General features: G+C 39.9%; 2 protein-coding genes across 4 annotated transcripts in view; one reads left to right on the top strand and one right to left on the bottom strand.

The window, feature by feature from the left end:
* Positions 1 to 3,288, top strand: part of PHYHIPL (phytanoyl-CoA 2-hydroxylase interacting protein like) — a 131,577-nt gene extending 128,289 nt beyond the window's left edge. For all 3 annotated transcript variants that reach the window (XM_018085424.3, XM_018085423.2, XM_018085421.2), the window contains exon 5: positions 2,032 to 3,288. In XM_018085424.3, coding sequence (XP_017940913.1) covers positions 2,032 to 2,566 — 535 coding nt within the window. In that variant the 3' untranslated portion in view covers positions 2,567 to 3,288. The remainder of the gene's footprint in view (positions 1 to 2,031) is intronic.
* Positions 3,289 to 3,602: 314 nt separating this feature from the next.
* FAM13C (family with sequence similarity 13 member C) overlaps positions 3,603 to 18,482 on the bottom strand; it is a 125,348-nt gene continuing 110,468 nt past the window's right edge. The window contains exons 17-22 of the mRNA XM_029964840.1: positions 16,415 to 16,626; positions 11,184 to 11,267; positions 8,793 to 8,888; positions 7,336 to 7,535; positions 5,768 to 5,869; positions 3,603 to 4,987 (exon numbers count right to left, since the gene is read on the bottom strand). Of these exons, the coding sequence (XP_029820700.1) occupies positions 4,864 to 4,987; positions 5,768 to 5,869; positions 7,336 to 7,535; positions 8,793 to 8,888; positions 11,184 to 11,267; positions 16,415 to 16,626 (818 nt within the window). The 3' untranslated portion in view covers positions 3,603 to 4,863. The remainder of the gene's footprint in view (positions 4,988 to 5,767; positions 5,870 to 7,335; positions 7,536 to 8,792; positions 8,889 to 11,183; positions 11,268 to 16,414; positions 16,627 to 18,482) is intronic.

The raw sequence follows: 18,482 nt of genomic DNA, 5'->3' as shown, positions 1-18,482 counted from the left end.
CCACCTGTAACTGGCTGATGGTTGCCTTTTTTTGGTCAGAAATAGTCTAAAATGGTCACAAGGGCTGGTCCTTCAACCAAACACCCTTCTGCATGTTATGTTAATAACCAACCACATGCTCCCTTTTAGGGAATATTCCTTGTCATACCGTGCCTGCCAGTGGCTTCTGTGGCGTCATGACTAGCAAACAAGCTTGGAAAAGCTCTGGTAGCATTGGCAAACAAGCAACTAGTCACGGAGCTAAAGCAGCAGCCCCTAAATGGAGGGTCTGCAGTGTGAGCTCATAAGTGGTGTTCATGTCACTGCTGTTTACCTCGCCTGGGAGCAGCACTAAGCAGCTCAGATCCCCTGAAAGGGCGACCTATAATTAGCGTAATTGGCCACTGGATGTCAGTATCTTGCCACAGAAATGGAACTGACTCTCACTGAGTGCTGTCTGACTTTTCAGGTTGTAGATGTTTCAGGGGGTTATCCAAGCTGATTCAAGTTTTTAGGTTTTGGGTGGTTTTTTTTTCCCCATAGTAATAACTTCATAAAATACTAATTATACCCCCCCAACCCAATCAATGTCTTGTGAAATATGGCTTGAGACAATAACTAAGTAGTGTTTGAATGGCCCAGAAAACTGTTGGAACTTCTCTTAGAGTCAAATGTGCTGATGAGAAGTTAAAAACAAGGAAAAAAACCCCACAGTTGGAGACATTACTGAGCTGATTTAGAGCTGGTCTGTAGGTATACACAGAATTTTTTTGCTTTGATTGCTACCTCCCATATTAACCAAGTAAAACCTTCTCCCATGCAGCACCATTTTACCTGGACCTTTTGCAAGTCAAAAGCAGAGAGAAAGAACAGTATTTCTTGGTTAGTTTTCCCTCTCCTAAAAAAAAAAAAAGAAAAGGAACAAAGGAAAAGAGAAAAAGAAAAAAAAGTAAAAGCAAAGCAAGAGGGGGATATAGGACTCTCCAGTCCCACAGATTCATGTATTTTTAATCTATAATCTTCAGTGAGCATAAAGGCAATTTTCTAAGGGTGCATAGCAGATATGTTTTGCAGGACTTACAAAAGGGGATATTTCCCTTTCGGGCATCACATGGTTGCAGGTGCAGAGAGAGTCAAAGTTATCACTGGGGCACTTCCAGACAGGTGTGAGACACAAGTTCTGGGGAATGTCCTGCTATACAAAACATCTCAGGTGCTAAGGAGGATTAGATGAGGTGTTTTGGAGTGTTCTCCGAAGTTTAGCAGCCTCATGCTACTGAGTGCAATTTTTGATTTGGAGGATTAAAAACTCACTTGTACATTGTACGTTTTCACTGGAATGAAATTGAGCTCAGCTTGCAAGAAAAAAAAAAAAAGTTATTCTTACAGTTTTTTCCCCTTAGGACTAGTGACTGCAGGAGCTGGATACCAACCAAAATGGAAACTAACCAAATTGCCTCTGTGCCCAGCTCTGCTCTGATTGAAGTCAGCAGTAGACAAATTAGACTGGAAATTATCATTTGGGGGAAAATAGACTATGGCAGACAGTACATTCCTTCCCATAACCTCTCTGAAAAGCATCTTTCAGAAATAACTTTCATTGGCAGTTTTCTACATGAACTATATACTGCCTATGCTAAAAATACACATTAACAAACAGTATATTCAGCATATGGTGACTGACTTGCAATACTCAACATGTGTTTATTGTTAGAATTGTAGTGGAAGACTGAACAAATGAGCTAATTAAAGATATCGGTGGTTTGGGGGCTTTTTGTGTGTGCTCTTTTTTGCCTGCATGTAACATCCACAGAGCTGACAGAAAAGCCAGACTGGAAAAGCAGATTTCCCCCTAGAGCAGGAGTTACTGTAGCTCTTCCCAAGTCTGATGTCACTTGATTTTCTTGGTCCTAAGATCATGACACTAACCTCGTTTTCAGTTTAACAGTTTTCCTTTGTGTCCCTTCAGTACTGTTTCCAAACAGCATGATGTCCTAACTTTCCACTTTACCATGTGTTACAAAATAAACAATACCAGTCATTCATTTGTAGAGAGCATCACGGGAATGCTATGCAGCCCTCTGTTAAGGATAACAGTGGCAGCCATGGCTCTCCGATCAGCGGGAAGCTGGAAGGCATCTTCTTTAGCTGCAACACTGAGTTTAACACTGGGAAGCCGCCACAAGATTCACCGTATGGAAGATACAGGTATGAGATTGCAGCTGAAAAACTCTTCAACCCAAATACTAACTTGTACTTTGGAGACTTCTACTGCATGTACACAGCCTACCACTACGTCATCCTCGTGATCGCCCCCGTGGGGTCACCGGGAGATGAGTTCTGTAAGCAGCGCCTTCCTCAGCTAAATATAAAAGATAATAAATTTCTGACCTGTGATGAAGAAGATGGTGTCATGGTTTACCATCACGCCCAGGATGTTATTTTGGAAGTAATTTACACCGATCCTGTGGATCTGTCCCTCGGCACAGTTGCGGAAATTACCGGTCACCAACTAATGAGCTTGTCTACCGCAAACGCAAAGAAAGATCCCAGCTGCAAGACCTGCAATATCAGTGTTGGACGTTAAAACTTCCCTCGTTCCTTAGGAGCCTTCCAACCTCTGTTGCCCATGTCCATAGTCAGACGTTTCTGTCGGAAGCATGCACATGCTGCTCTCACCAAAAGCAAACACGAGTCTTCAAAACCTCCAATAGCGTTCTTAGTATTTCTTCTCTCCCTCTTTCCCTTCTGTTGCCCCGATGCTTTAAATGATTAGAAGCCCTGGGTTTCTTTCTGGCAACCATTTATCCCTAGATGCTGCAAAAATTGTTTTCTGTTTCTTGCCAAACATAACAAAATCCTATATAAACTGCTTTAGCAAAATAAAAATAACGGCTTATAAATGGTGTTTAAATATGCATTCATTTTAACTACTGAACAAGTACTGGGATAACTCTGAACAGCATGAAAGGTTGTAATTGCAGCATGATTTGAATTTCAGAGCCTAGAGATGTCAGCACTTCCAATGTGTTGTTTGACAGTGTTATTTATGTTATTTATATTAGCTAACTGAAAACAGAAACTGTGTCTCGACATAATAAATATAATAGAAAAATATTTTATTTGTACTGTTGTATAAAATATTATACAATCATATAGAATATATAGATTACATTTTAATATCAATTGTATACATATATCATTAAATCATTTTCCCTTATCAAAGATGTAGTTTGTAAACTTCAAATAGCTCTGTATCTGTTCCTGTTGCTCTAGATGACTTCAATTAAAACAGATTTATGAAGACCATTTCTGATTCATAAAAGTTAAGTTATAAATTATTAAGTCAGTACACTGAAACAACCAACCGTCTGCGAAATAAAAAATTCCTTTTTTAGTGTTCATATTTTTTCCTCCAAACTACTTGAAGATGTGTCCATCTTCAAAATCATGCCATTACACGCAAGATAAGTACAAACGTGGTTGGTAGATAATAGGCTTTATAAAATCAAAATCTTCTTACCAAGATAGAAAACAGATTGCTTATACTATGTGGTCAATACAAAATGACAGTTAAAGCAAAACACTAAACATGATTCAACTTACTCAAGTCCCTTTTTCTCTCTTTAATTAATTCTTCCCTCCTTTATGTCTGGGCTAGGTATTTCCCAGAATCCCCCTGCTTTTCATTTCTAATACAAAACCTGCTGATAATCCTTCTGTTAACAGTCCACTTTTCACACCAATGCTCTATCACAAAGAGTGACAAATTTTCCTTAATAATACAAAGTGTGGTGCTCTGAAAGTTAAGAAATATGCATAATTCCAATGGAAAAATAACTTTTTATAATCTTATTTTCAGTAAACAAGAAGTCTAGCAGTCCTCATCAGATAACTGTGACACTCACTTACATACCATGTACTTTATCTATCCAAAATATCTTAGCATAATGCAATAATCTAGTCCTGTTTTAATATATATATATATATGTGTGTGTGGCAATTTATAACACAAGAAGTACTTCAACATTTTACAAAGTGCATGCGTCTAAACGAGCTTTGGTAGTCAGAAAAGCGAATGTTATAGCATCAGGCAAAACAAAGTGCAAAGTTTCGTACAAAAATCAAAATTAGCATGTAGTTAGTTGATCTATTTATTAAGTTCTGTGAGCCAGGTCCTGTGAACTAGTGAAAAGGACAGCAGTCGGTACATTTGGTCTCTCTCTTCCCAGTAACCTCTATTTTTTTCTCTTATCTCTAAAAAACCAATAGTTCCATTTGGCCATCATGTTCTGTCCCTTTTTTTTTGCATAAGCAGCATCACTTTGCTCTACTCCCTGGCACTGGCTTTTTTCTATGCACCTTTTTTTGAAGCTACTGGAATTGAATGCCAACTCTGTCTTGAAAGCCAGAGTATGTCTGGAGTTTTCCCTTAATTCGTTTTAATTCATTTCCTTTAATCAGCACATTGAGAGCCGTCATTAATAGTTAATTCTAGTGCATGTTAATTCTGGAAACAAACGTTGTACATTATCAGGTACTAAGATGTACTAAAAACCTGGAGAGCATTTCCTCACACTTTTAGAGCAGGTCAAACTGAGGAGCTACAACACTTCAGTGTCCTTTTCATTTCTTAATATTCTCACAGTGCACTTCAAGGCTTTTTCAAAAGGAAAAATATATACTATAGTCCACTCACCTGTGCTTAATATTCTTGCATATTGCTGTCCTCTCTCATCCCAGCTATTATAATTGGTAAAGTGCATCAAAAATCTCAGTGTGTCAAGTAATTGTGCAGCAGACCAAGACCTGTAAAATTACTTTATCTTTTTCATTACTTGTTTTTTTTTTGCTAGAGAACAATATCACAGCATTGCATTCACTTCAAATCGTTTTGGAAATATCATGCTTACTGATGAGAACCTCCAGGAGCCTGATTTTGGCTTTTGTGTGCTTGTATTCGGAGTATTCCTCGGCCATTGGCACCCGATCTTCTTTTTGAGGACTCCTATGAAAAGCAGATAACAGTGCCATCACTTTTATGAGTAAGAGGAGAAAATGTCTTTAAAATTAATTCTGCAACAACTAATGACAATTGGATTTTTTTTTTTTTACCAACTGTAAACGACTAAAGATAATTTGACAGGACCAAAAAGCTCTAATAGACAGAAATGAAATACTATTATTTAAAATAATGAATTTTCATATGGCAGAAGATTTTCTTTCTTGACAGCTGTACAAGCATAATCACTTGATTCTCACATGTGTAGAGAAGTTACAACATAGTGCTTTGAAAACTGTTACCAGTTACCACTGCCCATACCCTCTACAGTTTTCAAGAAAAAGGTTTGCTAAATGGAGGAGGAAAAGCAAAGAGTGAAAAGTACCTGGTATTTAATTATGGGTGAAAGAAACAGTGACTTCTGTTTTTAAAACCTGGCCTTTTAAAAATGGCCCAACTGCCAAGTGTAATTCCTGCAGATTGACACCCTCACCAAGAGTCTTTCAGCAGCTTCCCTTCAGCTCAGGGAAGATCCTGTGCTGAGATGGGGGTTATACCAATTGCAGGTGTGACCTGGAAAATCCCCAGCCCCAAGCCATCCTCAGGGATGACCACATCGTGCAGGAACTAAGCAGGGAGATAGATGGACACCTCCACGGTATTTTCCAGTCCCCAGGTGCAGCCTCTTTGTCCTGCTCAGCCCCGAGTGCCCACCCTGGCAGAAACAAACACCCTGCAGAGGACCCAGAGGGAACAGGAGAGGGCTTTGCTGAGCTGGTGAGTTACCTTCCTGTCTGTTTGTAGAATTGCTCCTCAAACTCTCTCAGAGCTTTGCGAAGCCTTTTCTTATCAGCTCTTGTTTCTCTGAGATGTTCAAGCAGAACGGGCCTGTAAGACAGAGACAAGAACATGGGACCCCCTCCTGCTGGGAAGTGTAAAAGCCGTGGCTTTGGGTAACAGAGCCTGCTGGGCTGGGCCATGGCAGGCACTGAGCTCAGTGCCTCCAGATGTTCCACCACACCCCTCAACGATACAGCTGTGCTCCTCCCCTTCTACTGGTACTCTCACCCTTCTATTCTAGTAAAGTGAACGCAGACACTCTGTGGTCAACATGGGAGGAAAAGCATTCAGAACTGAGTCTTGCTAGTGGCCTTAATTCTCTGTGGAATTAATGGAGTTGACACAGCTCAGCATCGCACAGGAGGAAATGCTTTGCATCTCTTTTAACTGAATTAAAATCAACATCCAAGCCCTGCTCATGTCTGCAGCTGTTACCAATCATTACTGTGATGCAGTGGAAATGCCAGTGGTTCCCAGAAGCATCGTTTTTGGAGGCCATGTTTTAGCTAGTGTTCAGAGAAAAAGGTTTTTAAGCAGAGAAAGAACTCTGTGATGGCATTTGCACCTGGCAATTATTGGGGTTTTGCATAACAACAAAATGCACAGAAATATCTTCCTAGCATTTGTGAGCAAACTATTGCACACAGAGTTCATTTACATAGAAATCTAAGTAACTTTTATTTATTCTCAATTTTGGTAAAGCCTAGTTAGCTTCCTTTATGCATCTAAGAACTCCCAATCAAAACACAAGAAAAAGATACCATCCCCTAAGCTATGAGAACATATCTGTTCCTGGAAGGCATAGTCCTCAACAAGTTTCTTGATGGAGTGATAACAGCATATTATGGGCATCTTGAGATCTGTTGTCTCATGCAATCTGAAATTCTTAACTACAAATCATAAGGTTTTGGTTTTGCAATGGAGGGTTGTGGTAAGTTTTCAGAGCAGACAGGCACTAATAACTAGGCTTAGGCAAGGCATAAATTGATTTTACATGCATTCAGTGGCCTCCCATGTGACCAGTTGCTGTATGACCTTTCATGCAGCTCCCCTGTTGCTGTTTGGATGCCTGAGGTCACTGGCATTTTTACATCACTCACACAGTCAGTCCCAATACACACACAGAGGAGCAGACTATTGTCCAGTTTTATGACAGCTTTGTAAGAACATAAGTAGTTAGATAGCTACAAATTTTGCAGCAGTTAAAGGTAGGTCTGCATACCTCTACGATGCCATTATGTCGTATCTACCATGCTGTCTTTATTTCTCTTATCTGCTTACTTTCCTTTACCTTGCTCTTCCTGGACTTGGCACAAAGTTGTTTGAATAAATAGCTCAAACCACAGGTATGCTGCCCAAACAACAAATCTGCTCTGCCTCTTCTCTCACATAAGAAAATGCTGAATCACTCCTTTAGTGTAGAATATCCCTGTGTAACAGGTATGGCTCAGGTTTCATTTACAGAGTCTACATGAAACATTTTAAAAATACAAGGGAAAAACGTGGGAACTTACATTGTTGCCTCGTGTAAATTGGACATAGACAAGGCTGTTTGCCTGTAAACTTTCTTTTCATCCAGAGGTGAGACATGTGCAGGCTCACTCTCCTCCTGAGAGTAACACAGGTGCTCTTCAACCGGGAAGCAAGACATTGGACCAGATGACAACTCATGGCTGCTTTGAGAATGGTCTTCATCTGAGTCTTCCTCCTCCTGCTTGTGAAATGTGAGGCATTATTTAATTAATTGTTTAAATTGGAATACTCACAGTTCATAGGATGACAACAAAAAGAATTAGGATCTAACTTCCTGGGTGTATTCCTTGCAATAGGTTACACACATTGAAAGCTTTACCCAAGTAAATCTTGGTAATCTTTATCGAGATTGTTCATGAAAGCACTCGTGGGGTCACTGGGTAACTGAGTATTGCCTACCATGAGTATAAAGGACAGAAGTTGGCCCTGCTTCTGAGTATCCCCAGCCAGCAATTTATTTCTGTTTGCTCTAAAGCCCTTCTATGTAGCAAAGATGTAACTAACATTCTGTATTTATTTCAGCAGTGCAGTCTGGCTGGAACTTGTACTCCTCTTATATACCATCTACTGTGTGCATTGTGTCCAGAAATTCTGACTGTAACAAGGGTTGTAAGGAGAGATTCCACAGTTTTATAGCTACAAACTTTAACTACCAAAATAGGTGATTACTGCTGTCTTACACTCCTCCATCCTCAGAAGAAAAGCTGAGCTATTGAAACTGAGGCTTAAATATAAAACTTCCATGGGGCAAAGCTCCTACAAAGTAATGCAAGGGAGAATTTCAGTTAAATTTGCTAATAAAATACCTCTGTGCAATGTGTACAAAGCTTTATATCGGGATTTTTCAGAGAAATCTGAAGCTCCACTCTCATCTAACAAGACAATAATAATTTTTAAAATCGACCTAGCTCCAATTACTATTAGGTTAGTATTTATGATAGACAAGCTAATTAACTTTGAAGTAGCCAGATGCCACTACTTTTACTGCCCATGCGACCAGTACTGTTACATTACAGTGATATATTATTAAAGTATTACTAATATTTATATGCTACATGATTGATAAAAGCATTGTCAATAAGTTACAGAAGCAAGACACAGTGACAGCAGAGATCTTCATGAAAAGAGAGAGCTTTCCTCCTGTGTTACAAGTGTTAGCCATGATGAAAAAGTAACGCCAGCCTTTGTCTCTTACCCAGGCCACTGAAGTACTGCCTCAGAAACTGCTGCCATAAATTGTACCCTGTGACATGCCTAGAAGCTGAATTTTACAGAGCATTTGCTCTATTTGAAATATCAACACCCTGTATTAACCAGTGAGCAGATTTTTTAAATATCAGTAGCTGTATTGCTGCCAAACGGACATACAGGTACAAATCAAGCATGGCATTTTCTATGGGGTTTTTTTTACAATGGATATGAATTCTTTCCAACTTACAATTGTTGTGATCAAAGATGGAGCTGCAAGAAGTTTCTTGATAATTCTGTATCTGTCGTAAAGAGGTTTCATGAGACTCTTTTCTTGCTTAGTGACCTAAAGAGAAATCATAACAAAATGTAGTCCTCCAAAATTAAAAATAAAAGGTAAATTAAAAAGATTCTCATTTGCTCCTGTAAAGCTGAGAAAGGTATTAGAGGAATATGACCAGATGTGTATTTTGCTTCCGCAGATATTCCATGGGCACTGTAATTTAATTCATACAATTCCCATAAAGGAAAATGGCAATCTGTTTTCTAATGGAGAATACCCAATGTGGTTTCCTCACGTCCTGGAGCCATACCAGCCAGGCAGAGGGGATATTATTCACTTTCTGAGGATGCTGGTGGAGCAGTAAGAGTTAAGATACACTGCTACTGTGCCTTGCATTGGTATCTCACTCACTCAGCTGCAAGAATAGCAACAGGCTCCCTGCAGGAATGTGACAGTCTGCCTGGGACAATATGCCCATAGACTCAGTGGGATGGAGAGCACCAGGAACACAGCTTTACAGCCTCCACATGGAGCTGGCTCCATGCAGGATTGCTGCATGGATTCCTCACTGGAACTGCCTTTCACAAACAGGATTAGCTGTCTGTTCATTTAGTTTGCTCTTGGTCTTTTATGAGCGCTAGAAGCATTGATTTGGAAGAGAGTATGATTTAAATTCAGCTGTTAAGAGCCTGATCAAGCCACAAATATTCACCAATACAAAAATAAACCTTATGGAAACTAGCTGTGTGGTAGACTGACTTACTGTACTAAGGAAAAAAGAGTGAATTCCACAAGGAAAGACAAAAAAGGCCTCAACCAACCAACAACCCCCATCATCCCCAGAAAAAACAACATGTTCCTCAGTGATTAAATGCCAAAGCAGGGTCATTTGCAAGCTAGTCCACCATCAGCCTCTGCTCCTCAACTCCCATGCCTATGAGCTCTCTGCATACAGTGTCACTGATTTTTGACACAGTGAAGCCGAGGTCCACCCACTCAGATGAGTGAACACACAGCAGCTCTGAAGAGACACAGACTGGCTGACAGTGCAGACAGTAGTCCAGAGCTGCTCAGAAACAGCCAAATGCCTGGTCAGCAGAGTAAGGGTGACAGACAAACACAAGGTGGTGACACCACGTATGTCTGACTCACTGAGTAGCTGGGACCATTTCTAGAGGCACATTTATTTCACTGCAGAATGTCACTCCCAGTGAGTCCACTTCTCTTCCCCAGTTGTCATGTCCCATTTGATTACAACCCGTAAGAGTGGCTCCAGGGAATGCCAAAGAGCCAGAATAGATCATTTTTTGTTTGAAACCTGGTCAGTGCCCTCTCTGTCTGACCTTGTTAAGGTAAGTCTGGATGATAGTGATACTGAGCCATACTATACATCAGCAGGGCAATCATCATCCCCAGTGTGCTCTGCTGTGTTTCAAGGCTGCTGTTACAGAGCTGCTTCAACCTTGAGAAGAAACACCCTCTCTGAACTCCATGCTATAAAACATGCCCTATCATTCCCTTTTTTGAATCAAGTCTCTTTTATGTCTATATAGCACTAATAATTTCTTTTTTGTTCTCCTTCTTAGGAAGTATAATTTCTTCATACCCTCTCCATCCCTCAGCTCTCATTCCAAGCCCAAAGATGAACAAAAATGGTTTTATCCAAGATGCAGAGATAATTTTAACAGCTGGCATATTTTTGGACACATGCTGGTGCTGCTCCCCTTTTCCTCTACCACTGGAATTACTAGCCAGAAACAGAGACAGTCATAAGAACACAAACACAGATATCAAACAGAAATTCCACAGTTGTTTATAGACAAATTTTCAAGTCATCATCTCACCAATGGTGGAATTTTTTTTTTTGTTTGCACCTACATTCAGGAATTAAGTCCCTTGAAAGGATTTTAATTAATAGTTTTAACTGCTGCTGTGTAGTAAAGGAAAAAACACGTGACAGGTCATGTAATTTTGTAGTTCATGTCCTAGATGGTGCCCTATGCAAAACCTTTCTCAGCTGCTAAGCACTCTAACCATGTATCATAGCAGAGCCAAGGATGCATGAGCCAGGTCTGCTGTGGAGATATCATCTCCCAACTTTATCATCAAATCCTGCGTTTTCCAATCATGAAGAGAGATAAAAAGATTCTCTTTTTATTTTAGTTTATTTTTCTAACATATAAACCACATTCATCAGTATCAGGCAATAACATTTATACCTGAAAATTAGTTTGAAATAACTAAAATTATATTAATTGTGTAAAATTCATCTAAATATATTTAATATACAAGCCCAAAAATATTTGTTAGATAAGTTAGATAATTTTTAATGTACCTATCTTTCCATGGCATACTTACAGGTTCTCCATGAATACTCTCAAAATACAGTAGACATTTCTGAAGATTGATTTTTTCCAAAGCCATTTGCTTTTTTGTCATATCCTATTTAAAAGAGTTATTTATAAGATTATGAGTCAGGATTTCATGACGAGGGTACAGGTACATATCTGTTTAATAATCTGCTCTGCCCAGATAAACATTAATAATGAATCCTCTTTCTGCCTGCATTGAGGTCAATGGGGACTTGGCATTAACTTAGCAAGAGCAGAGTCCAAAATTATATGACTGAATCTTTAAATGAATCAAAGGACATGTTACTCTCTCAAGGCCTAATGCAGAGCTGATGGCAGCTATGGAGATACTTCTGCTGATTGGAGTAGTCTTTCTGTCAGGCTTTTACCAGTGGAAAATACACTGTATTTGCTTTGGCTGCCAAAGGGGAGCCTTTGGAGCCTGAACTTGTGCTCTGTCTTATGGAGAAAGATGCATAAATGAAAGTTCACTGAAAGCCTGGAATCTTATTTTTCTTAACTGTCATACATCTAACACTTGATTGCCTTGGTTTCTCTCAAAATTACTATTCCACCAAAGCAATTTAACAAACTTAAGGCCAGGAAGTGCTATTAGGCTACCGATGGAACACTGCATTCCTTATCTGGAAGGTTCCAAAGGTAAAACCGTGGTCTTAGTCAGTAAAGTGAGAATCTTCACGTGGTGCTCAGTCTGCATCCAAAAAAAATTTCCTGAGAATACCATTTGACAGAGGCACTGAGGAAGCAGGGGTTTTAGCTGGAATATCTCAGCCAAGTTGCATGGACATGAGGTGTGTGTCATCGGTTGGAAAGGCGGGCTCATAAAAGATGACAGCAGCACGTGAGTAGAAGGTGTTGGCAAATGAGGTCCCACAGGTACCACTGCAGAACTTTCTTAGAACAATTTAGGTAACATTAATGAATAATTATTGTAACTGAAAAACTAAAGAAATGTTTTTCCTCATCCATCTTATGGAGAAATCAGAAAATAATGTTAACTTCCATTTGCCAGTTCAGTTCATAAATAGCATTCCCCGTTATATATTAAGTATGTTTAGTTGCAACAAATGAGAACAGCCACCATTCTGCTCAAAATACTCAGAAACTTGCAAAAATACAGAGAGGATTTTTCAACTTTTTTCCCTCAACTTTTTAATCATTCATCAAAAAAGAGAAATGGATTTGCCTTGGCTGGTAAGAGGTATAGAAGAGAAAGCTTCAGCAATGCAACCCCAACCTGTTTGTGGAGTGGAGTGATAGATTCACAATGAAATCCCTAAATATTCAGCCATCGTGATACTATGATGAACACTCTCTAAATGCTGGGGCTACAAGGAAAAGGTACTGTCTGTAAAATGAAATGGAAGAAGACTGACCAGGCAGCAGGAAGTTCTGGCTGGACAGTGTCCATTGGTAGAACCGCTGTGGGGGAGCTGCAGTTTATTTCTGTTCAAAAATCACAATACAGATCACTGGTAGCAGAAGAATGTTGATTTTTCAACAATGCAATTTGTCAGAGTTGGTGACACACCAGTATGTGTACAGGTGTCTGCTGCAGGGAGCACACAATGCAATGGGTATTTATCTCTTTTTTTCCCTTTTCCCCTCTTCCCAACAAGATCTGCTCCCAAACACCAAGGAGCTAAATGTCATTTTCCACAGTCTGCCAGATCATGACAGAGCTGTATGAATCAGGGCCAAGTGTCCAAAGGTTTGGAGGAGATGAAGTAATGGAAGGATGCATGGAGTTGGGGACACACAGCATGCCTTTCCGCAGAAATTCAATGACTAAGGTTTTTCTACTGATGATTTGGAGAAATATTTTTACTAATTAAACTCTATTTTTAAAAATATATTAAGCCCTGAAGAAGGAGCACTCTTGTGATACCAGAGTGCCTTGCTATTAACTTCAGCAGGAGCAAAACCTTTTTTGTTTGCTCCTCAATGCAAAGCCACTAATCAGAACTGCTAATCACATTTTGCCTAAAAGGTCTGCATGAGTTAATCACTCTAAAGTTGTCATTCATTTTAAGAGATGAGCTGCTAACTAGAATGCAGGAGTATGATAAATTAGCTAATTTTTTTATTTATTGCTAGTTCTGCAATTAATACAAGGTTAATTCTTTCAAAAACTATTAAGCCCAGAGCAGCTGAATGGTTAGGAAGAAACAGGGAGTGATCATTAATATTGATTTATCACACAACAAATGATCTCCAGGGGGTTTAACATTTGACTCTATTTCATTAGCTCATTTTATTAGCCATCTCAAGACAGGTTTGTATTCGGCTAAGTTTGAAATGGCTGATAATTTCAAAATCAGAGCAGGCAGGTGAAATCACAAACTACAGAATTGTCTGAGACATCTTAGGACTGTCGGCTGAATACACCAGTGGAAAATCCAATGCTAATTAAATAAAAACACTGCTTCATAACCAAGGAGAATATGAACAGAAGTAGGTCAATAATGAGAAGACAGATACATAAAGTGAACCAGTCTGAGAAAGGCCTTGGGGGACAGACTGCAAACATTCAAACTAAACATAAGGCAAAAATTGTTTGTGGCATATAAAGAAAGAAAAAGGAGACTTCACCTAAAGCTAAGTAGTTTGGTTTTCATAACTTGGAACAGAGAGCTGTACACAGTTGATTTCCTTACTAGTCTGTCCCCTGCATTGCCAACATCTCCCACTGTTGTTTATACAGACAGAAAATACAAACTGAGGACAGAAGGACAGACAGTGTGACAGCAAGGGCTGGACCTGCCTGGGGCCTCTCAAAAGAGGTGCTTTGTTTCCAGGTAGACACAGAGTCCAGGTTCCCAGGGCCGAAGTCTGCCTCTTGGGGATGTGTGGTGGCTCATTGCAAAGCAGCATTTTACACAGAAGTAGAAAGAAGGTGAATTATTACATAAACCACCATCGCCCTGCACAAGGAGCTGGTGACACAAACAGTGAGAGGTGGCCATCCCCTTGTGGGTTACTGAGCCATTCACAGGCCAATCCCAATTTTCTCTACACCTTTTCATTTAGTAACTTCACTCACAGGCTCTTTTGCAGGAGGGATGTTTTGTTCTGGAAACCACATTCTGCTATTTTGTATTCAGGTCTTGTGGTCTGTGCTCTTTAGGAACACTGGGATTTTACTCTGCACCTCTCTGAAGGACACACATTCTCTCATTTCTATTTCAACAGGGCCTTAGATGCTTTCCACAGCAGAACTTCAGAGGACAACTTGGCAGGCTTTTATAGAAACACCATCCTTGCCCAAAATAACTAAATATTGAAAAAAAAAGAAACATTTAGCTGCTATTTACTATACTATTAATGTGGCTCAGATTCTTCTACAAGATCTAAATGTTATATACAAGATAAAATGTTGCACATAAAAAATATCTACAGTAACTGCAAACTTGTGTGTAGCTGAAATGAAGCCTTTGATCTTTGCTGGAACCATCCTTGATTCATTTTGCATCTCCAAGTGCTATAAACCTCATTCTCCCCCAAAAGTCCAGGATGAGTCATAATCAAAATCCAATATTTTTTAATGTTATACTTGGGGAGCTACTAAAATATATAATTTTGAAATAGATCAATTTGATTTCATGTTATTCCTACTCAAACTTCTGTTCCCCAGCAGTTTGGTGTAACTATTACTAAACACCTTTGCTAACAAACAGTTCTCTCAACACAAGTTCTCTCCACAAGAATACAAGAAGAAAATAAATAAGACCTCTTAAAAAAAGCATTTGAAAATAATGACTTGCGCAAACATTTAATTTCCATTACTCTTTTCTCTGTGAGAATATTTCAAGACAGCACTGCCGTTGCACAGATTTAGGATGCCCTCTTGGAAAATCAGGAAAAGTCCAATAAATTGAAAAATTAATGGAACAGAGACCCACACCCAGCTTACTCTTGTAAGAGTTTTTTGGACAGAATTTCCTCACTGACATCTGTTTTGGTGTCATCTGATCTCACTCCTTGCATAATAAAAAACAATTTAAAAACTGAAAATATTATCCTACAGTCTGCACTGTGGGAATTTTAGGACTATATACAGAACAGCATGGTTTTGTTGTCTTCTTTTGTTTTCTGGTTATGAAACACTTTTTCCATTTCAGGTTTTTAAAAAGTAGCATATAAAAAGAAACAATTTAAAAATCAGTCATGTATACAGAGCTCAAGATCTCAGAAGCATGGCATTGTTATGCACAGTTCTGGTTTTTATATAGCAACTAGTTGTTTAAGAACTAAGAATAGAAGCAAAACAAAAATTAAAAATTATCTCTGCTGGGTACTCTCTGAAATCCACCCAGAATAATTTTTTAGTTCTCACATAGTTTAGCATTTAGTTCTTCATCCCTCCTTGTCCCCCTTGTCCCCTTTTTTGTTCACCAGCTAGAGTCTAAATGCTACTGTCAATGTTTAGATTTTAGACACTTTTGAGGGCAGAATTTATTGCCTTGCTTGGTTCTACAGCATCAGAACAGCAACACCACTGGACAGCAAAAACAGCCCCCCCGAAAAGTATTTTTATGGGTGGGATGTACTGCTTCAGACAACCCTACAGTGTGCTGAGAACGGGAAGGTGCAGCAAAACTTTAAAATATGTAGTAGCTCAAAACCAAAATTAATTACCCAGCCAAGCAATCATGTCTAATGGAATATTGCTCCTAATTGAGAACATGGAAGAGCAGAGACAGCATGAGCACAAGTAAACGCACAAGATAGAAGGGCAAAGCTGTCTGGATGGTTGTGCTCTCCTCATGACCTCAGACCATCGACTGGGCAGAGGCTTTCAGCATCTCTCAGGTGAGAGAGGACCTTTATCATCAAAAGAACTTCAGGAAGGTTTTTAGTCATGCAGTTTCTGGGGGCTGAAGATGGGATTGCTTTTGCTGTCACCATCTTCCACATGGGGATACGCAGCCTCAAGTAGGCAGGTTCTAGCAGTGCCTGGCAAACTGTTCTACACAGGCATCTCTGAGCAAAAGGTGCTTAGCTCTACTTGAAAAAGCCTTCTGCACCTCTTTGTCTGAGAAACTCTTCTCAGAGAGATCACTTCAGGAACTGCACTAGAGTTCCCATCTCATTAGAGAGAAGTTGCACTGCAGTGCCAGACGACAGAGGATGCACACACCCCCTGAGACAGCTACACACTAATAACCTGCCTCAGGTGATACAGTCCTGAAGGAAACAGCCATGCTTGTTAAATACCTTAATAGTCTCAGGAAGGTGAAAGTGTTGTCTTTTCTCCTTCAGTCGCCTCAATACGCTATCCATGGTTTCTTCCACTGAGGGAGCTGGTTCCATGCTCGTGGCCTCCTGTGTGCCAGCCTCATTAGAGGTCCCAGTGCTTTCACAACGGTCATTTCTTTGGGGTGCTGTGGAGGTGCAGTTTTGCTCTTCTGTAATTCTGAGTTTCAGTTCTGAAAGGCCAATTACATGGCAAGATTAGAAAAAATTAGAAATATTTGCAAAGCAGTTTCCTCTGATGCTACCAGAAAACAAACAAACAAACAAACAAACAACAAAACAAAACTTTCCTAATTTTTGCATACAATTTTCATCATACCACAGATATATAGGAAAGTAATTCTGCTTCACTTTAACATGTAAATCTTTTACCTGGTTAAAGGGAAATCCAATGGTCAAGTGATGAGATGTGTCCATGACAATGAAATTTACAGCACATGTGTAATTCTCTTTTTCCTCCAAGGCCATCTTTGACACAAAAGGTGAGGACTGAAGAGGCACTGAGTTATGGAGTGGGGTCTGGGTAGGAATTAGTGCTGAATTTCAGTGGGAGTGAGGTTAAGAAAGGGGCTTAAAAGGAAAAACAGTGAGAAAATATTTATGGGAGGTTAGGTGTGGGGGGAATATGAAGGCAGAGCTCTCTCATTCCTCTCCTTCTCCTCGCTAAGCCTGTGTACTCTCTGGATAAGTAAGAACATGCCTGTGCCTGGTGTGGGCATTGCTGTCCAAGGATGCATCTTTCACAGACACCTTCCCAAGCCAGAGCAGTGTCTCTGCAGCATCTGCTCCCCTCTCACCCGAGCTGGGCTTCTCTGCCCTCCTGTGCTGCTGCACAAGGGAGGAGGAGAATGAGAAGGGCTGTGGGGGCCAAGCTGTGCCACAGAGCCCTCCATGCCAGGCTGCTGGAGTACCCAGGTCTGGATAACCAACATTGCTCTCCAGTGCAATTTAAACCATCCACCTCCCTTCCAGAGACTGCACTGCCCTAAGCCAGGCTCAGGTGGAGAAACAGCCACTTCCCTTGCCAGAAGAGCATCTGAGCAACCCAGAAGACAGACAGCTTCCCAGTCAGCAACCTGCCTGGATGTGATAAAGTGTGTGAGTATATTAGCTTGACACCAAGCCAAAGACCCTGGAGCTCCAGAGACCTGCACAGAGCAACGAGGAAATTGAATTGCAATCTGAATTATCTCCTGTAAAATCAGACTTTGTTCATAGCACACATCTGGCTGGTGCAGCACCTTGGGCAAGGCAGGAGATTGATGGCTCCACATGTGTTAAATTTGTTGAAATCCATGCAGAAGCAGTAATAAAATTTTTTAGCTGTGACAAGTCTGAGGATATAGGCCAGCTTGGCAGGGAAAATCAGTATTTTTTAGTACACCCACAGAGTTAGAAATGATGGACAAGCCTTATGAACTTGGAGAAGGACCTAAGAAGCACCTGAGTGTTTTCCATTTCAGTTGTACTTGTCATGTTAATCTCATGAATCTCACTTCACTTAAAAGCAGTGCCATTATTCAGGATAATAAAATCAAGGATTGTCACAGGATTAAGCATTTTAGGTGTGAAGGTGAGGCTGATCTATGAACACTAGACCTCTGGCTAGGAGAAGCAATGGTTGAGTCAGAAAGATTATTTTCAGAAAGTTAACTATGTAGATCAGCCATTTCTTCTCACTTGTATTTCCTGGATTTGTAACACAAAGTTCAAGGAAAAACAACAACAACAAAAATAATAATGATGATGATGAAATCTTACAGGGATCAAGGGAGAATTTTCCAGAAGAAATTTACTGAAAGATGGGTTTCTAATTCTTTACTTACCACAATCACAGCCTCTATATCTACATTATTAACTACATCCAGAACAGAGATGAAATATAGTACTACAATTTATCTAGTAGTGAGAATCCATTTATAACAGGGGAAAAAAAAGATTTAGATAAATTATAAATAGCCTTAAAAAAAAATCAATCTGTCTTGGCTACATTCTCCCTGAGGGAAAGCATGTGATACACCCCTAGACG

Source organism: Manacus vitellinus, unplaced genomic scaffold (genome assembly GCF_001715985.3).
Source record: "Manacus vitellinus isolate BGI_N305 unplaced genomic scaffold, ASM171598v3 scaffold_80_pilon, whole genome shotgun sequence".
Classification (NCBI taxonomy): domain Eukaryota; kingdom Metazoa; phylum Chordata; class Aves; order Passeriformes; family Pipridae; genus Manacus; species Manacus vitellinus.
The sequence above is the reverse complement of the archived record's forward strand: the minus strand, read 5'-3'. Positions and strand labels throughout refer to the sequence as shown.